The following is a 22,334-nucleotide window of genomic DNA, read 5'->3' as shown; positions in this document are numbered from 1 at the left end:
TCTGTAAAGTGCCCCCTTCATTCCAAAATTTGGCACACAAAGTTGGTGCCAATTATAGGCCTAGGTGTTAGAATCTTTTGTGCATATAATGTTGAATTAGATTTGCACAGGGATAGAAATTTCACACAAACCTACCCATCTCCATTGGAATCTAACCAGTCCCCACAAATCTGCTCCACTCTCCCTATACCCGACACAAACTTCCCTTCAAATTCTAGAATGTATAAACAGAAAAAAGTATGGAAAAACTTGGCTATTACAAAATTTTGTTTTACAATGAGATTTTTAGATTGATTACATTTTGTATCTTCCTTAGGTATACCTAGGGTGTAAACACTCGGGCCTAAGTTCCAGTGATATGTTCATAACTTAGTAAAACTAAGTTAACTAAATGTGGACCCTGTTCATGTTCTGTCAAGAAACACCCCCCTTTGTATGCTCACCTGCAAAATATGTGCTGTCACAAATATCAACGGGCAGTTCCTTTCAGGATTCCTTCCTCCAGTTTAGTGAATCTTCCGTAGGTTTTGCAGTAAGGACCTTACATCCAGTAGACACAAGGAGTAATACTGAAGTTCTATTTAGGTACTTATGTGTAACCAATAAGTCTGATTTTCAATAGACTGATTCGTCTCACTCCATGAAGCGATCAGCTTTTCTCAGTGGTCGCCTGAGCGGGATGGATAATCAAGGAAAACCAAAGCCAGTGATCTGGAATCCGTGGTTCCTCTGTTCTGATGTTACCTGTATTGCCTGTATATTACCTTTGCCTGTTTATATAATAGGACTCCTGAGGAAGATTTTATAGCTGAAACTTGACCCATGTTGGGTCTGCTGTTTGACAAGTTTTGACCTCTGTTTCACATTCAAATACAATAAAGGACTGGTTGCTGCCCTTCCCGGTCCATTTGTGTGGTCTTTCCCACCATCCTTTGCCTTCTATAAGTTGATCACATTTTTAAATGTAATAGTGAGAGGTTCACTCTTAGTCCATACAGTACTGAAAATCTTTCCAAGTATTGCACAAGAGTTCCTACTTCATCTGTCTGCTTTAATTTCTCAGTCTTCTGATATATGCTGTGGCCTGGGCATGTTTTCTCATTGTGCAAGTGGTGAAGAAGGCAACCTTGAATAGATTTCCAAAACACTTTAGAACAAGAACTATACTAATTGATTCTAAGAAGTCCTTTTGATATCACAGTTTGCTAGTGAGGTTGTGTTACTGCAGGAAAAAGGTGATGGCTGATTCGCTAAGACAAATGTTATTACCACTTCAGCTCTTTCCCCATTGTAAAAAGCTGTATTGTAGAATAGTGAGTGTAAAAGGATAGTGCCAAAGGCAAAGGAATTTTGTTCTTCACTTTTAACTTTGCCCAGCACCGTTTAAAGGAAAGACTCCATCAAAAGTTCTAAATATCCGGCTAATTGTTTGGCTTGAGGACCTCCATAAAATTGTGGGGGGTAGGAATACCTGCCAGGACATCCACACACCAGATGCCCAGGAGAGGCTGCCTGTACCCAAAGGACATAGACTGTATTGAACAGGTCCCTTGCAGATGGTTAGATCTCTCCAAGTCAGTGACTGGCACTGCATCAGTGCAATCGGGATTCATGCATAGATCTTATCACCCACCTTTGTACATAGTGTAGGAGTTTCTGGTCTGTGCCATAACCATTTGGCCCAGAAACTCAAGGTACTTAGCAGCTTTCTGTGCAGATAAATTGTAGGTGTTGACTAGGCTCTTGCCTAAACAGTTCATGCTACAGTTCTTTTGGTGTGCTGTTTTGAAAACTTAACGAAGGAATACATTAAGGATTCCTAGGACTAAATGTCTCTAGGTGGTGCCTGATTTAACCCATATAGGAAGTGTTCCTCAAATGCAAACCTCTCGGAGCAGATGTGGGTTCTGAAACAAGCCTTGCCTATGCTGCAGCAGTAAGCTAAGACCTTAAAAGCTGTTAGCAGTAGCAACCACATTTATCTATTCCTTCTGACAAAAGGTCAGTAGTAAATATCACAACTACTCCGACCTCTCCAATAAGGGAGTGTGATTGTTCGACTTCTCCAATAAGGAGTGTGATCAGCCTCAGAGGCTACTAGAGAAACTTCTATGTACGATCTACAGGACTTGTATCCGATTCCACCATCACCTTCAAGAAGCTAGTTTTCACTGGAGAACCTTTGCACCTGAAATTTTTACCAAAAAGTGAGATTACCAGGACAGAAGATGAAAATGTAGAGAATTGAGGATATCTTAATATCTCAAGTCTCCATGAGATATGGGTTTAAATAGAAAACATTTGCAACCTGGTATACTAAGGAAGAGTTGGACCCTTAACATGGGGTTCATACATTAACAAACAAAAACACACCTTCCTACCTTATGTACAACGTGTTTGAAAGCAACAATGGTGTCCCCAAGGTGAAAAAATAACAACAAAAAATGTACTCTACAAACACTTGTAAAGGAGACATAAATAACACACTTCCCAAAGCTTGGCAAGAGTACTTATCTCGGCTGAAGAATTGTCCAACTTTATATTATGAATCCAGCCTCGCGTATAATGTACTCCTCACTTCCATGGAAGAGTACATGGTTAAGCCAGTGGTAAAATTGTTTTGTGGAGTTTTTTTTTTAAGACACATGACTGAGATGGTTCCCTCATTATACAAAAGGCTTGTCCTTTGACAAAGAGGTGTTTCCGTGGGATCTGATGTCTTTTTTTTTTCTCCACATTTTTTATTATTTTTTCACCTTGGGGACACCATTGTTGCTTTCAAACACATTGTACATAAGGTAGGAAGGTGTGTGTTTGTTTGATAATATATTCTAACTATTCCATTGGATTACAGTGTTCATACATTAACCCCATTTGTCAGTTGGGCTTATGCCATCTGTGAAAGTACATTTGTGCCTTCCTAGCTTACCATCACCTAGTGGAAAATAAGTGTACCCTTTGTGTCCATATTCATGAAAAAACTATGGTAGTTTTCTTCACTGCAAAGCTTGCAGGACAATGGAGGCCCCCAGGGATTTCTGGAGTGTAGCCTATGCCATCATTTAGGAGTGTGTTTGCTCAGTGAAGCAGATCATCTTTCCTGCTCTCCCGCCCTGCCTCCAGCTTGCTGTCTTCAGGAGTCTTCTGTCTGCTTCTTGTTGCTAAATGAGCAGGACATAGGGAAGGTCCCCCCTAGAGCTCGCTGGAGGCAGTATGGTTTTAATTGCCCTTATGGGGCTGCATTAGGAACAAATAAAACTGACATAAAGTAAATTAGATACACAATATACTACTACTACTATAAATCATTTCTATAGCGCTACCAGTTGTACGCAGCGCTTCACAATTGAACATGAAGAAAAGACAGTCCCTGCTCAAAAGAGCTTACAATCTAAATCAGGACGGACAGACAGGACCAATAAGGGTAGGACAGACAGAAGGACACATAGGGAAAGGGACTATTGAAGAGAGGAAGACAAGGTTACGAGCAAGTGACAAGTTAGGAGTCAAAAGCAGCAGTAAACAGGTAGGCCTTTAACCCGGATTTGAAGGCGGCCAGGGATGGAACTAGTCATAACAGCTCAGGAAAGCCTATTCCAGGCATAAGGTGCGGCGAGATAAAAGGAATGGAGTCTGGAGATAGCGATGGAGGAGAAGGGTGCAATTAGGAGAGATTTGCCTAGTGACCGGAGTTCCTGGGAAGGAGTGTAGGGAGAGATGAGGGTGGAGAGGTAGTGAGGGGCTGCAGAGTGAATGCACTTATAGGTCAATAAGAGGAGCTTGAATTTTATATGGAAACGGCTAGGGAGCCAGTGAAGTGATTTCAGGAAAGGGCTGATATGGGCATAACAACTTTGGCGAAGGATTAGTTGTGCAGCAGAATTTTGAACAGATTGAAGAGGAGAGAGGTGGCTGTGGAAGACCTGTGAGAAAGCAAGTTGCAGTAATCTAAGCGAGAGGTGATGAGTGTGGATGAGATGAGGGTTCTGCTAGCGTGTTCAGAAAGGAAAGGGTGAATTTTGGCAATATTATAAAGGAAGAAATGACAGGTTTTAGCAATCTGTTGAATATGTGCAGAGGAGAGGGAGAAGTCGAAAATGACCCCAAGGTTACGAGCAGATGACAGGAAGAATGAGTGGGTTGTCGGCAGAAATAGAGAATGGGGGAATATATATATATATATATATATATATATAACACTATATTGCTAAAGAGGAGAAATTAAAAATCAAAACTAATGTGCACACTGATTTGTATGTAAAATAAAACAATTGCTAGAACTAAAATGGTCTTCATAAAATTATAAGAGACAATATAACTTCCATATGAATGGAAGGAGTGCGGGTTAAGTATTTTAAATAAAAAGTATAAAAACTTTGTGATCAATACTTAGCAATAGCACAAAAAAAAAAAATCCCAAAAAGGATGTTGTACATCAAAATGGTGGTTTGTGCAGGAGGTAGTGTCCTATTGTGGATTAAAAAGTGGTTAAAAGAAAACAATAGGGTTAAATGGTCAGTATTCTCAATGGAGAACGGTAGATAGCGGGGTTCCCCAGGGGTCTGTGATGGGACTGCTGCTTTTTAACGTATTTATAAATGATCTAGAGATGGAAATAACTAGTGATGTAATTAAATTTGCTGATGACACATTTATTCAAAGTTGTTAAATTGCAAGAGAATTATGAAAAACTAGTAAAAAAGCCCCGTTTCTGAGGCAAATGAAATGGGGGCTAGCAAGGTTTTCTTCTGTGTGCATGTGGGAGTGTGTGTGTCTCTGCCCTCTCTCCCTTCCCCTGTGCTGTCTGTCCTCTCTGTCCCCTCCACCCTCGGAGTCGAGTCCTTCAGTGTTAAGTTTCCTGCTGTGTTTGTTACAGAGATAGTGAGGGCTTCTGCCCTCTCTCCCCGCCCCCCTCTGAGTCCTTCACTGTTACAGAGAGAGCGATTTGATTTCGTGCTTTGCTGTGTTTTCCTTCACTGTTTGTGTTACAGAGAGAGCGAGGGCGGGGCAGATACTCGTGGGGAAACCGGATATCTCTCCCCCTTCACACTTCCGGCTGGAGGCTTCATTTAGAACGTTGGTGGTGCCTTTTTATATATAGAGATTACAAGAGGACCTTACGAGACTGGGCATCTGAATGGCAGATGGATGTTTAATGTGAGCAAGTGCAAAGTGATGCATGTGGGAAAGAGGAACCCAAATGGTAGTTATGTAATGCAAGGTTCCACATTAAGAGTTGCCGACCAGGAAAGGGATCTAGGTGTCGTCATTGATAACGTTGAAACCCTCTGTTCAGTGTGTGGTGGCAGCTAAGAAAGCAAATAGAATGTTATGTAGTATTAGGAAAGGAATGGAAAACAAAAATGAAGACGTTATAATGCTTTTGTATTGCTCCATGGTGCGACCACACCTTGAATATTGTGTTCAATTCGGGTTACTGCATCTTAAAAAAAAGATATAGTGGAATTAGAAAAGGTACAGAAAAGGGTGACAAAAATGATAAAGGGGATGGGACGACTTCCCTGTGAGGAAAGGTTAAAGCGGCTAGGGCTGTTCAGCTTGGAGAAAAGGTAGATGAGGAGAGATATGAAACGCTTGTTTACTCTTTCCAAAAACAGTAGGACTAGGGGAAACACAACGAAGCTACAAAGTAGTACATTTAAAATGAATCGGAGAAAATATTCACTCAACGTGTAATCAAACTGGAATTCGTTATCAAAGAATGAAATAAAAGCGATTATTTTAGTGGGGTTTAAAAAAGGTTTGAATGGCTTCCTAAAGGAAAAGTCCATAGACCATTATTAAAATGGACTTGGGGAAAATCCACTGCTTATTTCTAGAATAAGCAGTATAAAATGTACTGTTTTGGGATCTTGCCAGGTACTTGTGACCTGGATTGGAACAGGATGCTGGGCTTGATGGACCTTCGGTCTGTCCCATGTTAAATAGTTTAGGTCTTTTTACCACCATCCCAGTGTTCATACTTATCTCATCCAAAGTTTGGAATGATAAAAGACCAAGGCCGTGCACATATGAGACAAGCAATTCATTTATTCTCCGAGGACAAGCAGGCTGCTTGTTCTCACTGATGGGTGACGTCCGCGGCAGCCCCTCCAATCGGAATCTTCACTAGCAAAAGCCTTTGCTAGCCCTCGCGCGCCGATGCGCACCGCGAATGCGCGGCCGTCTTCCCACCCGAAACCGGCTTGGGCCGGCCAGTCTTCTTTTCTCCGCGCTCGGTACGGTTGTGTTTACCGTTCGTGCCCCGGAAAGTCGACCTCGCGCGTCGTTTTTCGACATTTTTCTGTGAGAAATCCAGAAATCCTTCGGATTAGCCATTTTTGGTTTTTTCCTTCCTCTACTAAGAGTTTTTTCGCCCCGTTAAGTTTTCTTTCGTCGTCAGGGTAGGCCTTACTTAGGCCCCGGTCGAAATTTCCCCTGTTTTTCTGTGCCAAATTTCGCCATTTCGTCTTTCGATTTCGCCGGCGTGATTTTTCCGCCCATGACATCGAAGCCTTCCAGCGGCTTCAAGAAGTGCACCCAGTGCGCCCGGGTAATCTCGCTCACTGACAGGCACGCGTCGTGTCTTCAGTGTCTGGGGGCTGGGCACCACCCTCAGGCCTGTAGTCTGTGTTCCCTTTTGCAAAGGCGGACTCAGGTAGCAAGGTTAGCCCAGTGGAACGTTTTGTTCTCGGGCTCTTCGTCGGCATCGGCACCGGGGGTATCGAGTGCATCGACGTCTTCAGCGTCCAGACCTTCAACCTCGGCGGCCAGTGCATCGAGTGCATCGAGGCATCGGCCCTCTGCATCGGCGCCGAGACATCGGATAGCTGCATCGACGTCGGTGGTACCGGGACCTCGTCTGCTGATGTCGTCGGACGGTGGTGCTTCGTCTGGAGTGCAGGTGAGGGCTGTCCATTCCCCTGCTGGTGGCGGTGAGCCTTCGGGTGGGTCTCCCCCTACCCTGAGGGCTCCTGCGGTACAGCCCCCCCCCCCGAGACCGACCCTCTTCGGTCTCGGCCCCGAGGAAGCGACGACTGGATTCTACGTCCTCCTCGTCAGTACCGGGAAGCTCCGGTGACATGCTTCGTCCCAAGAAGTCGAAGAAGCATCGTCACCGGTCCCCTTCCCGTGTCGGTACCGAGAGCTCTGGGTCGCCGAAGGAGTCGGCACCCAGCAGGCATCGACGCCGAGAGGACCGCTCACCCTCTGTTCAGGAGGTGTCGATGCGCTCCACTCTGGACAGCCCGGAACAGGTTCTGACGTCAACGCCTGCATCGACCTCCATGCCTTTCTCTGCAGCCGCTCTGAACGAGAGCCTCCGGGCCGTCCTCCCAGAGATTCTGGGAGAGCTGTTGCGCCCTACCCCTCCGGTACCGGCGGTGCTTGCGCCACCGGTACCGTCGAGCGTGGCGCCGGCTGGCCCATCGCCCGAGGTGAGGTCTCCGGCGTCGGTGCCGCGTGCGGTACCGGCTGCCGTCGCCTCCCAGGAAGGCTCCCCGACTACGTCGGCGGAGGGAGCTTCGCCGATGCGGGCGAGGGAATCTACCTCTCAACGCCCCCATCGTGGATGTGGCTCCATGGAGTCGAGTCGGGCACGGTTGCAGACACAGGTTCGGGAACTTGTGTCTGACACCGAGGGTGAGGCCTCGTGGGAGGAGGAAGAAGACCCCAGATATTTCTCTGACGAGGAGTCTGAGGGTCTTCCTTCCGATCCCACTCCCTCTCCTGAAAGGCAGCTTTCTCCTCCTGAGAGTCTGTCTTTCGCTTCCTTTGTCCGGGAGATGCCTACGGCCGTCCCCTTCCCGGTGGTTGTGGAGGACGAGCCCAGGGCTGAAATGTTTGAGCTCCTGGACTATCCTTCTCCACCTAAGGAAGCGTCCACTGTTCCCTTGCATCATGTCCTCAAAAAGACATTGCTTGCGAACTGGACCAAACCTTTAACTAATCCCCACATCCCCAAGAAGATCGAGTCCCAGTACCGGATCCATGGGGACCCAGATCTGATGCGCACTCAGTTGCCTCATGATTCTGGAGTTGTGGATCTGGCCCTAAAGAAGGCTAAGAGTTCTAGGGAGCATGCTTCGGCGCCCCCGGGCAAGGACTCTAGAACCTTAGACTCCTTTGGGAGGAAGGCCTACCATTCTTCTATGCTCGTGGCCAAAATCCAGTCTTACCAGCTCTACACGAGCATACACATGCGGAACAATGTGCGGCAGTTGGCGGGCTTGGTTGATGCGCTCCCCCCTGAGCAAGCCAAGCCGTTTCAGGAGGTGGTCAGGCAGCTGAAGGCGTGCAGGAAATTCCTGGCCAGAGGGGTGTATGACACCTTTGATGTTGCGTCCAGGGCCGCTGCTCAAGGTGTGGTGATGCGCAGGCTCTCATGGCTGCGTGCCTCCGACCTGGAGAATAGAATCCAGCAGCGGATTGCGGACTCGCCTTGCCGTGCGGATAACATTTTTGGAGAGAAAGTCGAACAGGTGGTAGAGCAGCTCCATCAGCAGGACACCGCATTCGACAAGTTCTCCCGCCGGCAGCCTTCAGCCTCTACCTCTACAGGTAGAAGATTTTTTGGGGGAAGGAAGACTGTTCCCTACTCTTCTGGCAAGCGTAGGTACAATCCTCCTTCTCGACAGCCTGCGGCCCAGGCTAAGCCCCAGCGCGCTCGCTCTCGTTAGCAGCGTGCGACCCAGCAAGGCCCCTCGGCTCCCCAGCAAAAGCAAGGGGCGAGCTTTTGACTGGCTCCAGCAGAGCATAGCCGACATCCAAGTGTCAGTGCCGGGCGACCTGCCAGTCGGAGGGAGGTTGAAAGCTTTTCACCAAAGGTGGCCTCTCATAACCTCCTATCAGTGGGTTCTCCAAATAGTCCGGCAAGGATACACCCTCAATTTGGCCTCAAAACCTCCAAATTGTCCACCGGGAGCTCAGTCTTACAGCTTCCAGCACAAGCAGGTACTTGCAGAGGAACTCTCCGCCCTTCTCAGCGCCAATGCGGTCGAGCCCGTGCCATCCGGGCAAGAAGGGCTGGGATTCTATTCCAGGTACTTCCTTGTGGAAAAGAAAACAGGGGGGATGCTGTCCCATCCTAGACCTAAGGGCCCTGAACAAATATCTGGTCAAAGAAAAGTTCAGGATGCTTTCCCTGGGCACCCTCCTTCCCATGATTCAGGAAAACGATTGGCTATGCTCTCTGGACTTGAAGGATGCCTACACACACATCCCGATACTGCCAGCTCACAGACAGTATCTGCGATTTCAGCTGGGCACACGTCACTTCCAGTACTGTGTGCTACCCTTTGGGCTCGCCTCTGCGCCCAGGGTGTTCACAAAGTGCTTGGCTGTAGTAGCAGCGGCACTTCGCAGGCTGGGGGTGCACGTGTTCCCATATCTCGACGATTGGCTGGTGAAGAACACATCCGAGGCAGGAGCCCTGCAGTCCATGCAGATGACTATTCGCCTCCTGGAGCTACTGGGGTTTGTGATAAATTATCCAAAGTCCCATCTTCTCCCAGTGCAGAGACTCGAATTCATAGGAGCTCTGCTGGATTCTCGGACGGCCCGCGCCTATCTCCCAGAGACGAGAGCCAACAACTTGTTGTCCCTCGTCTCGCGGGTGCGAGCGTCCCAGCAGATCACAGCTCGGCAGATGTTGAGATTGCTAGGCCACATGGCCTCCACAGTCCATGTGACTCCCATGGCCCGCCTTCACATGAGATCTGCTCAATGGACCCTAGCTTCCCAGTGGTTGCAGGCTGCTGGGGATCTAGAGGACGTGATCCACCTGTCCACGAGTTTTCTCAAATCCCTGTATTGGTGGACGATTTGGTCCAATTTGACTCTGGGACGTCCTTTCCAAATTCCTCAGCCACAAAAAGTGCTGACCACGGATGCGTCTGTCCTGGGATGGGGAGCTCATGTCGATGGGCTTCACACCCAAGGAAGCTGGTCCCTCCAGGAACGCGATCTACAGATCAATCTTCTGGAGTTACGAGCGATCTGGAACGCTCTGAAGGCTTTCAGAGATCGGCTGTCCCACCAAATTATTCAAATTCAGACAGACAACCAGGTTGCCATGTACTACGTCAACAAGCAGGGGGGCACCGGATCTCGCCCCCTGTGTCAGGAAGCCGTCAGCATGTGGCTCTGGGCTCGCCGACACGGCATGGTGCTCCAAGCCACATATCTGGCAGGCGTAAACAACAGTCTGGCCGACAGGTTGAGCAGGATTATGCAACCTCACGAGTGGTCGCTCAACTCCCGAGTGGTGCGCCAGATCTTCCAAGCGTGGGGCACCCCCTTGGTGGATCGTTTCGCATCTCGAGCCAACCACAAAGTCCCTCAGTTCTGTTCCAGGCATCAGGCCCACGGCAGACTGGCATCGGATGCCTTCCTCCTGGATTGGGGGGAGGGTCTGCTGTATGCTTATCCTCCCATTCCTCTGGTGGGGAAGACTTTGTTGAAACTCAAGCAAGACCGAGGCACCATGATTCTGATTGCTCCTTTTTGGCCGCGTCAGATCTGGTTCCCTCTTCTTCTGGAGTTGTCCTCCGAAGAACCCTGGAGATTGGAGTGTTTTCCGACCCTCATCACACAGGACGAAGGGGCGCTTCTGCATCCCAACCTCCGGTCCCTGGCTCTCACGGCCTGGATGTTGAGAGCGTAGACTTTGCCTCTTTGGATCTGTCAGAGGGTGTCTCCCGCATCTTGCTTGCTTCCAGGAAAGATTCCACTAAGAGGAGTTACTTCTTTTTATGGAGGAGGTTTGCCGTATGGTGTGACAGCAAGGCCCTAGATCCTCGCTCTTGTCCTACACAGACCCTGCTTGAATACCTTCTGCACCTGTCTGAGTCTGGTCTCAAGACCAACTCTGTAAGGGTTCACCTTAGTGCAATCAGTGCATACCATTACCGTGTGGAAGGTAAGCCGATCTCAGGACAGCCTTTAGTTGTTCGCTTCATGAGAGGTTTGCTTTTGTCAAAGCCCCCTATCAAACCTCCTACAGTGTCATGGGATCTCAATGTCGTTCTCACCCAGCTGATGAAACCTCCTTTTGAGCCACTGAATTCCTGCCATCTGAAGTATTTGACCTGGAAGGTCATTTTCTTGGTGGCAGTTACTTCAGCTCGTAGAGTCAGTGAGCTTCAGGCCCTGGTAGCCCAGGCCCCTTACACCAAATTTCATCATAACAGAGTAGTCCTCCGCACTCACCCTAAGTTCTTGCCAAAGGTCGTGTCGGAGTTCCATCTGAACCAGTCAATTGTCTTGCCAACATTCTTTCCCCGTCCTCATTCCTGCCCTGCTGAACGTCAGCTGCACACATTGGACTGCAAGAGAGCATTGGCCTTCTATCTGGAGCGGACACAGCCCAACAGACAGTCCGCCCAATTGTTTGTTTCTTTTGATCCCAATAGGAGGGGAGTGGCTGTGGGGAAACGCACCATATCCAATTGGCTAGCAGATTGCATTTCCTTCACTTACGCCCAGGCGGGGCTGGCTCTTGAGGGTCATGTCACGGCTCATAATGTTAGAGCCATGGCTGCGTCGGTAGCCCACTTGAAGTCAGCCTCTATTGAAGAAATTTGCAAAGCTGCGACGTGGTCATCTGTCCACACATTCACATCTCATTACTGCCTGCAGCAGGATACCCGACGCGACAGTCGGTTCGGGCAGTCAGTTCTTCAGAACCTGTTTGGGCTTTAGGATCCAACTCCACCCCCCGAGGGCACTGTTTGTTCTGTTCCAGGCTCTACTCTCAGTTAGTTGGTAAATTTTTTTTAGGTCAATCTCAGTTATGTCCTCGCCGTTGCGAGGCCCAATTGACCATGGTTGTTGTTTTGAGTGAGCCTGGGGGCTAGGGATACCCCATCAGTGAGAACAAGCAGCCTGCTTGTCCTCGGAGAAAGCGAATGCTACATACCTGTAGAAGGTATTCTCCGAGGACAGCAGGCTGATTGTTCTCACAAACCCGCCCGCCTCCCCTTTGGAGTTGTGTCTTCCCTTGTCTTTGTTTTGCTACACATGAGACTGGCCGGCCCAAGCCGGTTTCGGGCGGGAAGACGGGCCGTGCGAGAGCTAGCAAAGGCTTTTGCTAGTGAAGATTCCGATTGGAGGGGCTGCCGCGGACGTCACCCATCAGTGAGAACAATCAGCCTGCTGTCCTCGGAGAATACCTTCTACAGGTATGTAGCATTCGCTTTATCTTACCAATAGAGTATACAGAATTAATATCAATTTTTCTCATATGAGTACAGTTCTGCTTATACAAAAGTATTGGCTGAAAACTCTCAAATATTTACTAATCACGAAGCTACTTATACACTGTTTCTATTTTACCTAGTATATACAAAGCCCTTTCATGAGAGATTACTTCGTTCCTTTCACTCATCTATTTCTCTTGTGTTGTACAGCCAGAAACTCCCTGCTATTCTGTCTATTACCTCATGTTCTGTTTCCTAAACTCCTCAGCACATACCATTCTAACCACAGTCTTGTCTGTCAGTTTGGTCAGCCTTCACCTTTAACAGCATCCCTTGACCCATAACCGTGTTGCTATTTCTTCACCCAGTATGGCAATACTTATGTACCACTAAGGTATGAGCTGAAACAGTTGGTCATAGCAAAAAGATCTATAATAAGTCTTAGTAACCTTTTACCCCTTGTTTTATCAGCCTCTCTCCTTCATAAGGTGTGTTGTAGCAGCAGTCTAACTTGAAATTTATACTGTCCTGCTTTTATGCCAATGGTCACCTAATCCTCATACTAGTTCCATGGGTGTCTGAGGCTTAGAGGGATAGCATGCATTTGGAAATCCATATATGCTATTATGTGCACTGTGAAAACAATATATATTTCATAATGAAAAAAATCAAACAGCAGATTTTGAGTAAACTGCCTTCTTTAAGGAGATATTGATGGAAATAGTGCCATAAATTGTGGATTTCTGGTTTTGTTTGAGTTTATCACAACCATTCAGGTTCTGCTGATTTATGCACTAGTCTGCCTGGGTTTGACTTCAGCTACTTTGAATTTTTAATAAACTATCTCCTAGCTAATAGTAGATGTACAGATTCATTAGCTCCTAGTGGGGAAGGGTGAGTGTTTTTTATGACAAGGCTAGACTGGTTTTCATGCTGTTGCTAACATGTCCATTGAAATTTTAAGACTTATCTAATGCAGTCTGATTTTAAAGGCAAGGCATGATGAATCTTGATGAATGAAGACCGTGCAGAGGGATATTCTGCCATAAAGGGGTTAAACATGTCTGAACTCTGCTTTCCCATTTCTCCTATGTAGGTGAATTACATGGGTGAGGTGCATTCATTCAGTGTGGAACAAATAACAGCCATGCTTCTAACTAAACTAAAGGAGACTGCAGAAAACAACCTGAAGAAGCCAGTAACGGATTGTGTTATATCTGTAAGTGCCTTCAAACTTGTGTGAAATCTTGAGCTTCACAGAATCAGAACTATAATAGCATAAGAATACTGTAAAACTCCTGAATGCAGGAATAGAGCACATTCCTTGTCATCAAGCAGATGAATCCATTACGAGTGGGTTGTGTCCATCAACTAGCAGGGGGAGATACAGAGCACTGAAAAACCATAGTGCCTCATGGCTAGCTAGCTCCATCTGCCTCTTCAGTATTCTCTATCTCCCCAGCAGGGTGGTTGCAGCTTGTTCAAGCTCCTTCAGAAAATCTGCCTGGGGTGCCTCCTGTGCTTTTGTCAGTTGTAGCAGGGGTGTTGTGGCTGATGGTGCCCACTTTAAAGGCAAATATGTTAGCCCTTTCCCTGCCTTACCCGGCCCCCGATGTGAAAGTAGACAAATGGGCAAGCCCTGTCCCTGTCTTTGCCCACGCTGTGGATGCAGGCACATAGGTTCGCCCTTTCCCTGCCTTTCCCACGCTACTGATCCTCCGAAGTTGGAAATTTGCCTCTTTCGCTGTTGCCTCAAACTTTCCTAACAGCGTTAAAAAAAAAAAAAAAAAAAAAAAAAAAGTTGTCGCACTTTGGTGCTGCAATCCCAGAAAAGAGGTTTTCATCTGATTGTGCTGCGTGACCGGAGCTCGGAGACTCGGTCTGGTGAGGTAAGAGCATATTGTAGCTGCTCCGGGGAGGGCCCGAGTTCGGGACGATTTTGGCGCGAATCCGCCATTTTGAATTTCCGCTGCTTTCGGCGATGGCTGCTGAGAAAGTAAAGCGCTGTTCCGTTTGTGGCAAGCGCAAATCAGCGGGGCTCTAAGGCGTGCTTTTCAGACGGTAGAGCCGACCTGAGCATGGCGAGCAATGTTCCTTCCCGCTCCGTGGAGTTGGCAGCGGGGGCGCGATTTTGGAACAGCATGGCGCGACCCCCGCTGAGGTGGAGGGATTTGAGCCTGGAGGGGCGCCTCGTGTAGAGGCTAATAAAAGAGCTGTTTCCCCCGGACTGGAACCGGGAGGCTAGGGTGAGCCATTTTCCCCTGAATTTGTTTTATTGCTGCATAATGCATACATGTTAAAAAGAGCTCTTCCGCAGGGGTCCTCTGCGGCCCTGCTTTCTGTATCCCCTCCAGTGGAGTCTGGCCTTGGATTACAGTCAGGCATGTTTCCCCTGACAGATGGCTGCAAGACAAGCGCAGAAGGGTGGATTCCCCTTCAGAGAGTGGCGCACCCCCTTTTTTGCCCCTGTGGTCGGGATGTGAGGACTCAGAGGGGTCTGGCAGGCCTTCGTGGTCTGGAAAGCCAGAAGAAAGTGCAGGATTGCCACCGGATCCCGATCCTTCCGCGGTGAGGATTTTCCACCGCGATGAGCTGCCAGCGCTTATTACTGATGCCTTGCAGGTCCTCTCTATAGAAGACCCTGGGAGTACTGAGACCTCCTCCGGTAATCCGAGGATGGCAAGTACTAAGAAGCCTGCTCGAGCCTTTCCTTGTATGACTCCATCCAAGAGCTTATCACGGCTCAATGGGCTGACCCCGAGGGGCCTTTGAAAGTCGCCAGAGCTATGTGGCAATTATACCCTCTAAGTGAGGAGCATTTGGTGCGCCTAGCAGTGCCTAAAGTGGATGCCCTAGTCACGGCTGTGACAAAGAAAATTACCCTCCTAGTGGAAGGAGGAGTTGCCTTGAAGGACATGCAGGACCGTCGCCTGGAGGCAGCTATGAAACGGTCCTTTGAAATTTCAGGTCTATCCTTACGGGCATCTGCATGCAGCTGCTACGCTGCCCGAGCCTGCCTCGCTTGATTACAACAGGCAGTGGAACAGCCCGGAGATGGAGCGGAGCCCCTTACGGAGGTGGTACTGCGGATGGAGTCGGCCTTGTCATTTTTGGCTGACGCCCTTTATGATCTGGTCAGAGCTTCGGCTAAACAGATGGCTGTAGTGGTGGCGGCTCGCCGTCTTCTGTGGCTACGGGATTGGGCAGCTGACATGGCCTCTAAGCAAAGGTTGGTGAAGTTGCCCTTTCAAGGCCTTCTGTTTGGTGAAGAGTTGGAGAAAATTGTGACAGTCCTGGGGGTTGCCAAACCCCAGCGCTTACCCTAGGATAGGCCGCGGCCTTCTTCCAAGGGTCAGGCGGTTCCCTCGTCTTACAGACCTTGCTTCCGTAAAGCTAGAAGGTACCGCTCGGGGCGTTCTGCTGGGTTCACTTCGCGTGCCCATTTTCAGCAGAGGAACTCCTTTCGCTCAGACACACCTTCCGCAGCAGCAGGCTCGAGACCTGGAGTTCATGGGCGACCCTCTCAATGATGGTGTGCCGGCCCCCTCCTCGATTCCTGTGATAGGAGGATGTTTCCCTCTTTCTTGAGGAGTGGGCCAAGATTACCTCAGATCAGTGGGTCTTGGACCTGATCAGAGAATTCTACAGAATAGAATTCAATGCCCCGATAAGAGACGTGTTTGTGGAGTCCCGATGCGGTTCTGCTGCCAAAAGGGCAGCGGTAGAGGAGACCTTGCAAGGCTTGATTCACATTGGGGCGGTTTTCCCCGTGCCTCCCGCCGAATGCGACTGGCCGTTACTCCATTTACTTCGTGGTGCTGCAAAAAGGAGGGTCTTTTAGGCCTATCCTAGACTTAAAACAAGTCGTCAAGTCTCTGAACGTACGGCATTTTCACATGGAAACCCTGCGCTCCGTCATAGCGGCGGTACAGCCAGGAGAGTTTCTCACGTCTCTGGACCTGAAAGAAGCTTACTTGCACATACCAATTTGGCCCCCGCACCAGAGGTTTCTGCATTTTGCGGTGATGGGAAAACATTTCCAGTTTTGGGCCTTGCCTTTTGGCCTCGCCACAGCTCCCCGAACCTTTTCCAAGGTAATGGTGGTAGTATCTGCTTTTCTCAGGCGAGAGGGTATCCGGGTTCACCCGTACCTAGACGACTGGCTCATCAGAGCAGACTCTGCAAAAGAGTCAATCAGGTTACAGCCAGAGTGATCTCAGTACTGCAATCTCTGGGCTGGGTCGTCAGTATAGCCAAAAGTCACCTGACCCCCTCTCAATCTCTAGAATATTTGGGGGTCCGGTTCGACACAGCCTCGGGGATGGTCTTCCTACCTGAGCAAAGGCGGTGCAAACTTCAGAACCAGGTCCGTCTGCTCCTGAGGATGCCTCGCCCGCGAGCTTGGGACATTGTCCAGCTGTTGGGGTCGATGACGGCCACTTTGGAAGTGGTGCCTTGGGCGAGAGCGCACTTGAGACCTCTACAGTGCTCCCTGCTTCAACGTTGGTCTCCAATATCTCAGGATTACCAATGCAGACTCATGTGGCTTCCTGCGGCCCGGCTCAGTATGGAGTTGGTGGCTTAGACAGCATGCTGCGGCAAGGAATGCCACTAGCGCTCCCCGATTGGTGCCTGGTGGTAACAGATGCCAGTCTGAGGGGCTGGGGTGCACATTGCCGGGGAAGGCATGCTCAGGGTCTTTGGACACCCGAGGAGTCTGAGTTTTTCCATCAATCTCTTGGAGTTGAAAGTGATTTTCCAGGCGCTTCTGGCCTTTCAATTGACCCTGGAAGGATTGGCTGTCAGAGTTCTGTCGGACAATACGACAGCAGTGGCCTACATAAATCGCCAAGGAGGCACTCAGTGCATAGCACTAGCTGCGCAGGCCCTGCAGATTTGCCACTGGGCCGAGCTTCGTCTTCAGTTTGTCAGCTCATATAGCAGGTCAGAGCAACGTGCAAGCCGATTATCTGAGCAGGAATCAAATCGACCCAGCGGAATGGGAACTTGCAGACAAAGTATTCCTGCAGATATGTGCCAAATGGGGAAAGCCCGTAATGGATCTTATGGCGTCAAGCACAAATGCCAAAGTCCCGTGCTTCTACAGCAGATGGAGAGATCCTCGTTCGGCAGGGTTGGATGCCTTGGCTCAACCCTGGCCTCGGGGCCTCCTGTATGTGTTCCCTCTGTGGCCCTTGATAGGGCGAGTACTCCTGCGGATTCGGCTACACCAAGGAGAGGTGGTTCTCATTGCCCCGGATTGGCCCAGGAGGCCGTGGTATGCGGACCTCCGGCGGATGCTGGTAGAGGATCCCCTGCCGTTACCTCTGGTGCTGAACCTGTTGTCACAGGGCCCGGTGACCATGGAGGGCGCCTGCCGCTTTGGTCTTACGGCATGGCTATTGAGAGGGCACAATTGAGAGAGAAGGGATATTCCAGTAGTCATTTCCACTCTCCTACAGGCCCGCAAGCGTTCCACTTCCGTGGCTTATGCCAGGATTTGGCGCCAATTTGAGGCTTGGTGGGCTTCTAAACTGGAGCACTCTCTCTTCAAGAAATATGTAGTGCAGCTACTTGGGCTTCTAAGCTCTCGTTTGCCCGACATTACAGGCTGGATGTGGTTGCCAGGAGAGACGCGCATTTTGGAGCACAAGTGCTGGCGTGTGGTGTGGCTTGTTCCCACCCTATCTAGGGATTGCTTTGATAAATTCCACTCGTAATGGATTCATCTGCTTGATGACAGGGAAGGGGAAAATTAGGTTCTTACCTTGGTAATTTTCTTTCCTTTAGTCATAGCAGATGACTCCATGAGCCCTCCCTCTGTGGTTCATTATGTGATTCATGTTAATTTTATGATCAGTTTTTCCTGTAGATATGTTCCCTCATTGGGAGAAGTTGGAAAACAATCTTCAGGATTTCTGTTCAGTTACAGGAGGATGAGTTCATTCCCTCCAGGAGGATGTCCATTCCCTCCTTTGACTTATAGCTCCAGTTTTGGGGCGTTCATCCGCTGTGAGGAAAGTACATGTTGTTATGCTTTGCGGTGTAACACTGCTTTGGAAGCTTCAAATACTGGATGGAGCTAGCTGGCCATGAGGCACTATGGTTTTTCAGTGCTCTCTGTCTCCCCCTGTTGGTTGATGGACACAACCCACTCGTAATGGATTTATCTGCTATGACTAAAGGAAAGAAAATTATCAAGGTAAGAACCTAATTTTCCCTTTCCCACCTTTTGCAGGCTCAATGTGGCTTACATATAACCGTTAACGGCGTTAGCCGATTACAATCTGAACAAATACATAGTATGAATCAATACAAAGTGATATTGAGGTATAATAAGGTATATATACGGTAGGAAACAGTTGGGGGGAACTGAGAGGGAGAGGGGGAAGAAGAGTCAGGTAATGTCCTTTATGGTCTTTGGTTGTATTGTGCTGCAAGTGACCGGTATTTTTATGTTGGGTCAGTGGGGTATGCTCTTCTGAACAGGTCTGTCTTTAGTGCTTTCCGAAAATTTAGGTGGTCGAGCATAGTTTTTACTGCTTTTGGCAATGCGTTCCATAGTTGTGCGCTTAAGTAGGAAAAGCTGGATGCATAGGTGGATTTCTATTTGAGTCCTTTGCTGCTTGTGTAGTGGAGATTTAGATATGATCGTCCAGATTTTGTGGAGTTTCTGGTTGGCAGGTCAATGAGGTCTGTCATGTATCCCGGTGCCTTGCTGTAAATAATTTTTATGAACTTTTGAAGGTGATGCGTTCTTTGGTAGCCAGTGCAATTTTTCTCAGAGTGGGTTCGCGCTGTCAAAACGTGTTTTTCCAAATATGCCTGGCTGCTGTGTTTTAGGCGGTCTGAAGTTTCTTTATGATTTGATACTTGCATCCCGTATAGATTCCATTACAGTAATCTGTGTGGCTTAATACCATGGACTGTACCAGGTTACAAAATATTTCCCTTGGGAAGAATGGTTTTACGTATTAGTTTCCACATTGAGACAAACATTTTCTTCATGGTGGATTTCGCTTGTCTGTCTAGTGATAAGTTACGGTCGATTGTTATTCAGAGAATTTTCAGGCTGTCTGAGACAGGGAGGGTGTATCCTGGGGTGTTAATGTTTGTGGGTTTGTATGTATTGTATTGGGATGAGATTAGACAGTGTGTTTTTTTTTCTGTATTGAGTTTTAGTTGGAATGCATTTGCCCATGAGTTCATGATGTTTAAGCTTAGTTTGATTTCGTTGGTAATTTCCGCCAGATCATGTTTGTATGGGATGTATAATGTAACATCAGCGTAGATAAATGGGTTGAGGCATTGGGTGGATATGGTCTTGGCTAGTGGAGTCGTCATGAAGTTGAAAAGGATCGGTGATAGTGGTGATCCTTGCGGTACTCCGCAACCTGGTTTCCATGGTGACGATATGCTTGCTTTTGATTTCACTTGATATGTTTTTGTGGTTAGAAAGCCCTTAATCCAATTGAGTGCCACCAATGATTCTGAAGTATTCTAGGAGTCTTAGCAGTATGTTATGGTTAACCATGTCTAATGCACTTGAAATGTCAAATTGGAGGAGGAGAATACTCTTGTCTATTGCTGTTTCCTTCTTGATTCGGTTAGGAGAGTGAGTAGTACTGTTTCGGTGCTGTGTAGGGGTCGAAATCCTGATTATGACTCATGTAGTATATTGAATTTGTTTATGTAGTCATTGAGTTGTTTGGTCACCAGTCCTTCCATGAGTTTGACTACTAATGGGATAGATGCTACTGGGCGATAGTTGGTAATATCATTTGGTTTTTTTTCTTGATGTCTAAGCTAAGGAAGGTAAAACATAAACATGCCTGTTAATTTCCTTTATTCTAGTTCTGCACCTATCTGAGAGACTTTGCTTCTTTCTCAAGTGGTGTCTATTTATTTAAAACAAACTTACATGATGCAGTGTTTAGATGGGGCATGGGTATGGTATATGGGACTTTTCGCTGCTTTGGCAAAGACATACTGAGTGTTCCATACAGTGCCAGTCTATATACTGGTGAGGTCACTGGAGGAAATCTGTTTTCCTACCTCATACCAGCAGGTGGGGAGTACAACCTACATGGGGGCAGACTGGTAAAACAGGACTAAATGAGAGAAAATTAACAGGTATGGCTAAATTTAACCATAATAGACTATGGCATGAGGTCTGAAACATTTGAGCTACAGGTTGTCAGTCTTTTTACCTAATTCTATTTGTCTTGTAATGTTTATTTTTAACATTCTTTCTCTTAGGTTCCTTCATTCTTTACTGATGCAGAAAGGAGGTCTGTGTTGGATGCTGCTCAGATTGTTGGCCTGAACTGTTTGAGATTAATGAATGATATGACTGCAGGTATGAGAATTGTTTAATTTTTAATTTTCTATACTACCTAATTTGAAAGCCAAGTGAAAGCGGTGCATACAACAAACAGTTCTGGTGTAGAATTTTGATGCATATAAGTGGTGTGCAGTAGAGCCAAGTGGATAATGTCATGAAAAGTGCTTCATTTACTATCTTACCAATATAGGGATTTTTTTTTTTTTTTTGGGGGGGGGGGGGGGGGGGTTGCTGTATTACCACTCCCCAGGCTTTTGTAGGTTCAGTTCATTGAAGGGGAAGATCTCCCAGTCGTTGAGAAGTTAGGTCATTAAACTTTTGCTACATTGTCCTGGGCAGTCATTTGGCTGGAAGTGGGTGATGTGAGTTTACATATTAACACAAATATATTAAAGCTAGATTAAAAATGGAAGAAATCTCTTACCACGTACTTCACTGTTTGCTATTCAAAGATTTTCATAAGTTCACTCGTGTACATGTTTAATCTGATCTCCCCCCCCCCACTGAAATTCTCAACTGTGTTGCTGCAAACAAATGTTTTTATGGTTATTTTGACAAGGGGCTTGAGACTATAGAACCTAATATTTTCCAAGGACAAGCAGGCCTATATATTCTCACCCATGGGTAATACGATACCACGTTGTCTAGTCCGAAGCTGATGACAAGCTGTAAAAATCTCTGTGGAGTGCAACACGCTTCAGTGCACATGCGCAAGTGCCTTCCTGCCCTCCACTAGAGCGTGGTTGCTGCAGTTTTTTTTTTTTAAACTAAGGTGAGGAGTGGTTGCATTTTGCTGCTGCTTTTCACAGCTCAATTTGAAAGAGCTTTGAGTGAGTGGAAGAGTAGCCTAGTGATTAGTGCATCGGACGTTTGATCCTGGGAAATTGGGTTTGATTCCCATTGCAGCTCCTTGTGACTGGGCAAGTCACTTGACCCTCCATTGCCCCAGTTACAAATAAACACCTGTATGTATACTATGTAAACTGCTTTGAATGTAGTTGCAAAAAACACAGAAAGGTGGTATGTCAAGTCCCATTTCCCTTTGCAACAATTTTTTTGCACTGTTTTTGTGTTGCCGTGTTCAGGTTACCTTTTTCCTCTTCCCTTATTGTCTTTTTCCTGCTTTTAAGTTTCCTTTATTTCCAATGTCTTTAGGCTGCTTTTAGGCCTTGATTTTGTCCGGGTTCTCCCCGGTGCCTTGCCACTTTTTGTGGCACCATCGCTTTGATTTGGCTGTGGAGTTTTTTCTTTCCATGTCCACAGTTCCCAGTGGCTTCCAGCGCTGTACCTGGTGCATTTTGGACCATCTTTGACAAGGACATCCATTCTTGTTGTCTTCAATGCCTAGGGACTGGTCGTAGTCCTAACTGTGTCCTGTGTCTTCGTATGAAGAAGAGGGGCTCAGTGCTTTCTTGGCTACGTGTCTGTCTTGGAACTTGCGGCTCAGCAGATTTTGATGGATACTCTGTGCCAGGGGGATAACATTTTTGGAGAGAAAGTTGGTCATTGACCTGATCAAGAAACACACCGATACCATCTCTTCTTTCTCCTTCCAGGTGCCTTCTGCATCTGCCACCTTCTTCTCTAGGAGGTCTTTTGGCAAGTCAAGAAGTCTATTACTCAGAGTCGTAAATTTGCCACTTTCTCTCGCCTGCCTTATCAGGCTTAGCCCCAGCACACTTGTTTGCATCAATAACATGCGCCTAATGCCCCTGCTGCTCCCCAGTCAAAGCAAGGGATGAGTTTTTTGCTGGCTCCAACAGAGCATAGTAGCTGTTCCAGTGTTCGTTCCG

The 22,334-nt window shown here is 47.6% G+C and overlaps 1 protein-coding gene across 1 annotated transcript in view; it reads left to right on the top strand.

Moving 5' to 3' along the window:
• HSPH1 (heat shock protein family H (Hsp110) member 1) overlaps window positions 1–22,334 on the top strand; it is a 171,165-nt gene that overhangs the window by 46,582 nt on the left and 102,249 nt on the right. The window contains exons 4-5 of the mRNA XM_030200363.1: window positions 13,294–13,416; window positions 20,457–20,556. Coding sequence (XP_030056223.1) covers window positions 13,294–13,416; window positions 20,457–20,556 — 223 coding nt within the window. The remainder of the gene's footprint in view (window positions 1–13,293; window positions 13,417–20,456; window positions 20,557–22,334) is intronic.

This window comes from Microcaecilia unicolor, chromosome 4 (genome assembly GCF_901765095.1).
Source record: "Microcaecilia unicolor chromosome 4, aMicUni1.1, whole genome shotgun sequence".
Lineage (NCBI taxonomy): Eukaryota > Metazoa > Chordata > Amphibia > Gymnophiona > Siphonopidae > Microcaecilia > Microcaecilia unicolor.
Note: the sequence above shows the minus strand (reverse complement) of the source record. Positions and strands in the feature narration are given on the sequence as shown.